The 10,516-nt window shown below is 37.9% G+C and overlaps 1 protein-coding gene across 1 annotated transcript; it reads left to right on the top strand.

Moving 5' to 3' along the window:
- The first annotated feature begins 1,123 nt into the window (after positions 1-1,123).
- Positions 1,124-3,992, top strand: LOC102797240 (bone morphogenetic protein 10-like). The gene is made up of 2 exons (XM_006788914.2): positions 1,124-1,678; positions 1,945-3,992. The coding sequence occupies exons 1-2, from the start codon at positions 1,351-1,353 to the stop codon at positions 2,985-2,987; spliced, it is 1,371 nt and encodes a 456-aa protein (XP_006788977.1). The 5' UTR covers positions 1,124-1,350; the 3' UTR covers positions 2,988-3,992.
- The last annotated feature ends 6,524 nt before the right edge of the window (positions 3,993-10,516 follow it).

Genomic DNA, 10,516 nt, shown 5'->3' with positions numbered 1-10,516 from the left:
TGCCTCAAGATATCATTACATATGATGGGAATGACATTTGGCTTTGGTTTTCCTTGAGGAAAGCTAGGAGAATAATTTAAGCAAAAAAAGAGTGCTTATAGTTTCAAAGATAGTGTCAAAGACATCAAAGATTATTTAAACAAGCCCATGAATAGCTGTATTAGACAGGTAACAGATGAAAGTAATATATAATATAGACATTAGTCTTTAAAATATCTCATAAACCAGCCTGCATACAAACAGTATTTTGAATTTTTTCACATGTGTTCCGGAGCAGGGCTAATTCACAAAACTACTCCGCTGTGGATACAAAAATCAGATAAAACCATGCACAAACAGGATTATGATTTCATCACCCTTGTAAAAATGTTTAATCTTATTTAAGAGAGCGAATCAAAAATTGAGATACTGAGACATTTTCTGAAGATTGCAAACCATAAAATGCTCATACTTTTTATTTAATATTAATAACAATAATCGATTTTATATATAGGTGCCTTTCACCACACTCAAGGACACCTTACAAGGACTTAAAGGACAAAATCACAGCACAGATAAAATAACAGTAGGAAGACACAATAAAAATAACTGTCAATACATCAGTCAATTTGTAATCTATTACCTGCATTTAGTGGGTCACTGTCATGTTGAGATCAGTCTCAACATCAGGCAGGAAGTGCTGAGAAAAACTCTCAAAGGCAAAAACTGAAGTCATTTCCAGCATATTTTATTTTTAATTCGTTTTGCAAGTGCAGTCAAAGTCAAATTCAACTTTTCTCTTAATTCTGCAATACGTACAGAATGTACGACAAATTGAAATGTTTCACGCAACCCAGGGGGTAAAGCTTGAATAAATAAATACAAGACATCTATGAGATTATAGTAAGTATCAAGTATAAATATGAGTTGCGTGAGTTATATGAAAGTCTATGTGCTATATGTAAAATTCAATTTGTGGTTAAAAAATATGGAAAACCACCCAAATCACACGGAAGATTATTTGATTTTAAAATGGTACATTCTACTCTGATTTTACAACTTTTTTGCCTAAATTCACTGCATGTAAATGAGAATATCAGTGGACTAAATGTCATAAGATCCTTGTGCAGAGAGAGAGGGCAGCCCATGCTTTAGCGATCTCCAAACATGCACAGCACATTGGTCAGCACAGCCCTGCCCTCAGAACCTAACCACCAGATCAACAAGGGCAAAGCTGTTTTCCCTTTGTCCCCAACTGCAACCTGTTGGCCTTTAACAGAGAAACCTCTGGAACAAGGTGTTTTCTCCAAAGGCTCTCATCTTCCTTTCTGATGTCTACTCTTTGGAATTAAGCATTTCCTCCATTCAGCCATGATCACTTCACTTTTCTCCAACCTTGGGTTTATCTACTTGCTTCTGGTGATCATTCATCTGAGCTTGAGCAGTCCTATCAACCCCGCTGAGAACCATCACAGGGCATCACTTGGTAGTGTTGTGGTTGATAATCCACTGGTTGATGCACAGGACTTTCTAAGCCAATTTCTGTCTACGCTGAACCTCACAAAGCTGAGGCCCCAGACCCGGCAAATTGCTGCTCACAAAGAGCCGCCAGAGTACATGCTTGAGCTGTACAACCGATTTGCTAATGACCGGACTGCTGTGCCATCAGCCAACATTGTGCGCAGCTTCAATAATGAAGGTACAAGCTTCTTTTTGTTTTGGAAATATTTAAATATTACCACTTACATTTTTTCTTTCTTCACACTCTTGTCACGTTTAATGTTGTGTTCAGGAATTTAAATTATTCAACAGTTCTGACTTATGGAGGGGAAAGTGATGTACTGTAAATGCTAATTATCATTGTTTTATTTCATCCTGACAATTTATGAGTGAGAGTGCCTTAAGTCTGATCACGCACATTCATACAAAAAGTTTGAAGCACGCTTTTTCATCCTTTAATTTCAGATTCATCCCCCTACGGTACAACACCCAGGGGTATAAGGATATATCCCTTGCTGTTTAATATCTCCTTGCCTCACCATGAACGAATAACATTAGCTGAACTTCGACTTTTCACTTTGGTCTGGAAGGCCCAAAGACCATCTGTTGGCTTTGATTGCAAGGTGACAATCTACAAAATACATGAGGGAGTTGTTTGGACTAAAGAGGTGGGGAAAGAAGGAAGAAGGAGGGGTAAAGAGGAGGTGTTGGAGATGAAGGATCTGGAGGAACTGGTGACAAAGCATATCCATGCAAAAGATAATAGCTGGGTGTCATTTGAACTGACGCATGTGGTTACACTCTGGCGGAAGTCAGGGTGTGCAACTCACAGACTCGAGGTTCATCTTGCATGTATGGGGTCAGAGGAGGAAGGGGCCACACAAGAGGCCACAGAGGAGGCAGAAACTTTGGTGGACATTGACAGGAGCTTGGACGGGAAACACAATACAATAATGATTGTGTTCTCAGATGATCAGAGCAGAGACCGCAAACAGGACAAACAAGAGCTCATCCAAATGATTAACCATGAGAATGACCTTCCTGAGAACATGGGCAGGGGCCAAGAACCCTTCTGGGAGCATGTTAATCACGGCCATGCTAAACAGGACGAGCTAAACCAACAGTCTCTCATGCGACCGCAGTCCAACCTTATCTATGACGCACCTCCTCGAATCCGTCGCAATGTTAAGAGCGAGTCATGCAAAAGAACACCTCTCTTTGTGGATTTTAAAGACATTGGCTGGGATTCATGGATCATCCAACCTCTGGGGTACGAAGCGTACAAGTGCAATGGCGTATGCAACCCGCCTATGACTTCTGAGGTCTCCCCCACCAAACATGCCATAGTGCAGACGCTGCTGAGTATAAAGAATCCAGATAGAGCACCGCGTGCCTGCTGTGTACCCACAAAGTTGGAGCCAATCTCACTACTTTATCACGATAATGGGGCGATTACTTTCAACCACAAGTATGAGGGAATGGTGGTGGCAGAGTGTGGCTGCAGATAGTCCTCAGAGTATTACTTATTACTAAAACTGTGTTGTGATGGATCTAAAAGTCATCATCTTAGAAACATCTCTATCTATCTATCTATCTATCTATCTATCTATCTATCTATCTATCTATCTATCTATCTATCTATCTATCTATCTATCTATCTATCTATCTATCTATCTATCTATCTATCTATCTATCTATCTAAGATCTTATGCATTGGTGTGTAAAAAGCACAGGTCAGGACTCAGTTGTAAATTAGAAATGAACACATGATGTAAATTTGCAATTGTATAAAGATAAATCAATAATCCTTATATTAATGTAGAATATAAGCCTTTCGATATAATGCTGCAAATCGTTAACCACAATCATCTATTACTGTAGTCGAAACAAGAGAGAGGAAACGATTGTCTGACAGCAAATATCTGAAAATCAAAGTATAAATGTTGTTCCCATCTCATGCCACATCATGAGGAGTAAGCCAAAAAGCTAAATAATGCAGACAACAGCAATAACCTTCGGAATATTTTGGGATTCTGAGAGAAATTAAACAAAAAACTTCCTCTGTAAGTCTCCACATTTTCTTCAATATCTATATTTATTTCAATAATTTATACATATTTTATGCACTACATAAACTGTAATGTGTGTTTTTTTTAAATTATGAAAAGCCTTATGATTAACAATCCTGCTGAAATGCTTTATATTGAGATATTCAGCCACAAATTTCTAAATGACATAATTTGCTTCTTTGCCCTGTGGCATGTTGGAGCCAGCCAGATGATTTAAAGACTGACAGAAAATGTATTTTCGATGGCTTTTGACCAGGAGAGGATTTCACGGTATGTTGGAGCTCTTCGGGGGCTTCTTGTCTGAAAAATGTTATTTCTCTTGCTTAATCTTGCAGTCGACTGCTGTGAAATCATGCTTTATACCAGCCATTCATATCTTGCTTTTTGGCTTTCGACATAAATGCTAATACGGTTGGTAAAAAAAATAAAATATCTGAAAACAAATATGTTCACTGAGCAGTTTTTGAGCTTGTGCAACATATTTCATTGTCAGGTAATCACCGCACTCCCCATCAGTCAGCCGTAATCCCCGTCCCTCTAGCGCCACATGCCTGGCGGGCCTCACTCTGCCTGCTTCCATACCAGAGTGATAAAGAGGTGTCAGAGCCTGGAGTCTTGTAGGCCATCACTCAGGATGAGACGCCACTCCAAGTGGTAGCATTTGTGAGAAGGTGGTGTCAGATTCCTGGTCTCGAGCGCCAGCTTGTCCTAATGACAATTCTGCCATCAGGTTCCCTGCTGCCCTCTGAACCCTCCCACTTCCCTTTTTTGACACTGGCATGCTTACACTCTTATCAAGGCCAAGGCAACGGTACAAATGGAAAAAATACATGTCACATCATCACCTAGCTTTTGCTGTTAACAGTCGGAAGTAGATAACAATAATAGAATAACACTGTGGAACTTAATAGGATCCTCACGCAACGAACAGATTTACATGGGCCAAGTGTGCAGGGCAGAGATACGGACAGGCAGTGAATGGAGTAATTTATCATTGTGGAACTTATTTAAAATGGATGTGGGAAATATTTTATTTTACAGTTTTTCTCAGTTGCTTTGGTGCTTTTCTCACATCACTGTTAACATTTGCACAGCAGTTAGTGTATTTCTCAAAACAATTAGTGCAAACTGCAAAACCTAGTGGATAACCTGCAAAAGCAGGTCACTTGCTCAAAATTGATAATCCATTCCTCAAAAGCAAGTATTCATGTCAATGAAACAGCAAGTGTCATCAAAATGAGAAGTCTTGACACCATCTTGATGAACAAATGGCTTTGTCATGTTTTCATTATGACAGTGTACAGTATTCTCTCAGTGTCTTCCAATGCAAAAAAAAGGTCAGAACTCGGTGACACTACTTGAAAATGCTCAAGAGAGCACTATACACTTTTTGCACAGCCATGTACAGTAAAATATACAGTAAAGTTAGACATTCCTGTAGTTATGGAAGTAAGTGAGTACAAGACACTGAATACGTATGTTTCACATTTTTACTGTGTGGGATTTTTGTAATTCTACAACAAAAAAAAAATACTCTACAGTCACGTATTTAGAATAAACGTGAGAAACACCCTTTTGGTAGAGCTCTGCACAAATGTGAACAATATAACAGTACATATTGTAACTGAACATACGTAAATCATTCAGACGTTCCTGTCTGTCTGGCCACATATTCTCATTTACATCACAACGGATATCATCCCTTGCAATGCAGCGAGGAAAGTATCTCCTGGAGTGGCGAATCCACCCTCTGCATGACTCTGCTGTGATGTCGTCACATGCTGCATCCATGGCTAGCAGGGCCATTTGTGCATGCGGTCATAAACCTTCCACCTCCAGGCAGACAAAAACTCCTCCATCGGATTAAGGAATGGGGAGTAGGGAGGGAGATATTCAACAGGTATTCTGTCATGTGCTGCAAACCACTGTCTGACCAGATGTGAGTAGTGAAAAGAGACACTATCCCACACAACAACATACTTGCTGAGTTGAAAAAAAGGTATAACATTTGCTTGACAGCATTTGAAAACTAATTCACCAATTTTGTATATAATGACTCAAGCAATGAAATAAAGACTATTAATTTTATTGGGAACTACTATTTAGCATCCAAAGTATAGTTCATTTTGACTGACATGACATAAGCAAATGATAATGTTGTCGATGGCAGAGAATTGTAAGAAAGCACCTGATACATGTCCAAGAGCATTTGCAATTTGTTCAGAGGAAGGAGAAATTGCACAAATGACTAAATGTTGTGGAGGTTGCATTAATCGTTTTGAGAATTTTCATTTTGATCTGAGAAAAGCACCAAAGTGACCGAGAAAAACTGTAAGCATAAAGCATGAGCCACAAATATATACCAAGAATGAAGCCAACAGGAGAAGAAAAAGTCTTACTGTTTGTTTTTCTTATCATTAAGAACTTTCATTTCTGCAATATGTTTTTTTTTAATTATAAACATAATCTCATTAAGGTTAAACATTTTACATGTAAACACTTTCTATTCAGCCTAAAATATCTACGAAACATTCATTAGATAGGCTTTCCTTTCTTCCAAGGCAGCGAAACCCATAAAAGGTCAAGCTCGCTGTTACAGCAGTTGCAGATTAAAGGTACAGAACGTGACATTTGAAAAGCTTTCTGTTCATGTTAGACCATTTCTTTTATGTTTGCTCTCAGCTGCTTTGGCACGTTTCTTGGCCCCTTTTTAGATTTCTCAGTACTGAACATGCACTTTCCACAACAGTTCATTCATGAAACAAAACACTATTAACCTCCAAAATGTTTTAACTGTCAAAATGAAATTTTACCCGCTGAGTCACAGCATTAGTTTGATGCTGTATAAAACCAGGGTGGTAAAAATGCATATTCTTTCAGAACAATAGTGGACTGTGTAGGTGTATTCTTCACCTTCTAATTCCATAATAATTGTGTGCTGCATATGTTGACTGACACTGAGTAGCTGCTATTACAGACTATTACAGTTTTTTCTGAATGCTTAAACCCTAACTGTGATTCTTATAGCACAATTCCTAAAACTATTAATACTTATAGCAAAACCACTCACTGAGTTTGCAAATCTAAAAGCACAAACACTGCTTTGCACTCAGTTTGCAATTTTGTAACACACACTTTGCAAAACTGTAGGCACAATTCACTGCACAACACTCTTTTTGCAGAACTTTAAACACAACTCACTGCTTACACTCAATTACCAAATTTCCAACACACTCCTAGCAAAATTATACACATGTATGGCTATCATTAACACTATTTTGCCAACTGTCTGGCACACTTTCACTTGTGAAAACTTTTTTAGATAATTAGTTCACTTTGCAATCAGCCTAAGCACTATAATACAGGTAAGCTCTGTGTGTGGAGTACAATGGAGGGAGCAGGAAGAGTGAGAAGTAGAGGAGGCCGAGGAAGAGGACGTGGAGGTGAAGAAGTAGGATGAAGAGGACGACAAGGACAAGGAGGAGCAAGAGGAGGATGAGAAGGGGGGAGAGGAGGACGAGGAGGGGGGAGAGGAAGGGTAAGAAGAGTAAGAAATAGAATTGCTGATGACATCAGAGCTACAATAGTGGACCATGTAATCAACCGTGGAATGACCCTGAGGGAAGCTGGCCAACGGGTTCAGCCTAACTCGAGCCACTACTCTGTAGCAAGCATCATAAGGACATTTTGAAATGAGAATCAGTTAGTACAGTCACTTTGCACTAAGATTTGTAGCACAACAATACCATAGATGTAAAAATACTGAAATTGTTACTTTACAGAATTGCTAGACGACCAGATGCTGGGGGCAGAGGAAGCATGTTCACTGCAGAACAAGAAACCCATATAGTCAATATGGCGATTGCAAATAATCCTATACTTGGAAATAAACACTTATGTTTGTTTTGATGTGTGTGAATAATAGTACTTGAAGTTAACTGACATAGCCTACCTTGTGCACAGAGAAAGCAAAAGCCAGATGTGTTTTTTATTCATACCATCAGTGTGCAGTTAGCGCATTGTGTGCTTAGTAGATGATGGCTTGTGTGTACTGTTTGATACGAAAACACCATTTTTACGAAGGTGTGAAGAGTTAATCTAGCTGTGTTCGCTTTTGCAAGAGAACTACAATGTTTTGATAATTGGGTGACAGGTTTTCTTATTTGTGTGTAGAGTTTTGCAAAAATAGCCAATAGTTACAAAAAATGTGCTTAAGCAATCAGAAAAAACTGTAATGTTGTGATGATAGCTGACTGCTGTTGTGTTTTTTATTGTATTGTACTCAAAGAAATACTCTTCAAGAACATGTGGTTCTGCGTTCTGCTTTATTCTGCCATTATATTTGCATATAATGTAAAGGACACATTGTTCTCTCGTTCAGTGTCATGCTGGCCGAACAGCATTGTGTGCTTCAAACATCATCTGCAAGTTTCTATATATTCTTTTGCTCGAGTTGCTTTCGAATATTTCTGCTGAAGTTTTCGAAATATGTAAAATCCCCCTAAACATGTGCTCATAATAAATAATAAGGCAAATGACTAAGTGCAATTGTTTACAGTGTGAAGAGTTACAGCCTGCTTATGTCTGTGTGAGCGAAACAGACATTTATATCAGTTCAATACTTTAATTGTCCAAATTAATGCAGCACTATCGCATTGTGTGAGTCATCATATTCAGAATAGCCTGTTTATTTGTCAAAATCTGTCAAACACACACATTAGAAGTCATGAGTATGAAGACTGTAAAGCATTTTTATAGAGCTTGAGCGCAGCAGAGTTACAGTAATTTGTGGTGTTGGAGGAGCTGCTAAGATAAACATTTAATGCGGGCAACAGCCTGCCAATAAGAATAAGGATATGTGATGATATAGCAATGTAAAGGAAAGTAAAAACAGAGCACAACAGTATAAAGGAAGATGTAGGAGAAAAGATCGTGGATGAAAATCTGCTGCCCAGGCAAGCGTCAGGATCACCCTCAATTTCCAGTACTGATTTGTTACTATAACATACTATTGTACACAGTAGGCCTGTGCTCTGTGTCGACAGCCATGCCCTATATGTTGCAGATCATTAGGATTTTGTTCTGTGCTGTGTACAATTTCTGTCTTTTTCTTACTGTGTCTGTTGTTTCCATCCGTGTAAAAAGGTTTTACCAGGATTTCTATGAAAAGCTAAGTATGGCCTGTTATTGTAAAACCACCTTTAGTATTAATAACTCAAGATGATTGTTTTCTGTATGACTGTATCAATTTTCACACCGTTATGGAGGAATTCTGGCCCACATCATTTTTAATATTGCTTCAGTTCATTAAGATTTTCTTGGCAACTGTTCATGCTCAGCTCTCTTAAGGTTGTACCACAAGACTTCAGCCAGGTTGAGGACTTGTCTGGGACATCTTGACTTGTTTCTTTTTCAGATTTCTTTGTTAGATTTGTTGGTGTGTTTAGGATCATGTATCCATACACACTTAGCTGGTGTATGGATTTGTTTGTGTATGTGCTATTAATTTATGGAAATTATGATTGCACTGATGTCCTGCTTGGCCAGGACATTTTTAGTCTGAAGAGTTTTTTTTCTCGGTTAAATAATAATAATAATAATAATAATAATAATAATAATAATAATAATAATAATAATAATAATAATAATAATAAACAACCCTTCCTGCTTCTCCAAGGTCATTGTTGATCTCTTTCCTCCTTGGCTTTGGGTTAGCACACAGCTGAATGTGCTCAAACTTCTTCTTTTATAAAGATGCTCACACTTCCTGATGATCATAGAGTGTATTTGATTAGCAGCACTAAAAGAAGCAATAAAAATCTCCTTAGTTATTCACAGGATTGCACTGAGTCCTGTGAAAACGTTCTTTTTGACATGAAAGCAATTTTTTTTCCTTTCCAACCTTGCTTTTGAATGCAACATTTCATAACTACTACAAAATGTCAGTCTGTTATACTCAGAAAATTAACAGTGTGGCACAGCAGGAGTTCAATGTGAGTGAAGCGTTGCAGAAAAAAACTCTTAGGAAATTAGACAATGAGCAACACACTTGAAGAGTCATTGTGACAAAATAGCTAACCGTTTCCACCCCCCTGGTTTGCACTGTGCCAAAGGAATTTTTTATTTTGGCTGCACAGACTTATACGCTCATGCAAAAATCTTGATTTTGACACATGAATCACAGATTTGAGATGAGTTATAGTCTTTTGCAGTTTATATATACATAGTGTTATGCTGCATGTATGAGCTGTTTTAGGAAAAGTATATTGTTACTACTGTAAAATGTTTTACAATACACATTTGAGTTGTTAGCATATTGATTGATTTTTGTCATTTAGATCAGCCGACTTACACGATTGATGATGTCTAATTTGGGAGAGTAAAACTATTCATATGAATCAAAGCAACTGAGAAAAACGTCACTAAAACTCTGTTAACAGTGGGAAGTAGCTTCATGTTAAAGCTGACTGGGACATGATTAGCCATGCATTTACAGGTAGAAACTAGTGGCATGCAACAGGAAATAAATGTTTATTTGTATGCAGAACCATAAAAGATCTTCGTGGAAAAACTAGTGTTTAAGTGTCCCGGTTGTTTTTAATCAATTATTTGAAATCATAGCTTTTGTTTAATGATTATAGTTTGATCCACCCATTTAATTTAGCCCAACCAAAGGTCATTTTTCACAGTCCCAGATTGAGACTTGACTCATTGTCTCCAGTTTAACTCTGAATCTGAAAAAATGTTAAATACTTAAACTTATATATGTAGCAATGACAGATATTAATGTTAAACATAAAGCAATTTCACACAATAAAGCCAGCATATGTAGCATACAAATAAACCCCAAGACTAGTGTTTTTTTCTATACTTGTATGTATTCTATGCATCTCTCAGGAACAGTTAATTGTGGCTTTGATCACAAAGCCATGCTGTTCAAAACATTGGTTTACTAGGGGTAACAAAAG

The sequence above is a fragment of the Neolamprologus brichardi genome, chromosome 7 (assembly GCF_056152115.1).
Source record: "Neolamprologus brichardi isolate AB-2024 chromosome 7, ASM5615211v1, whole genome shotgun sequence".
Lineage (NCBI taxonomy): Eukaryota > Metazoa > Chordata > Actinopteri > Cichliformes > Cichlidae > Neolamprologus > Neolamprologus brichardi.
This window is presented reverse-complemented; position numbering and strand designations above follow the sequence as displayed.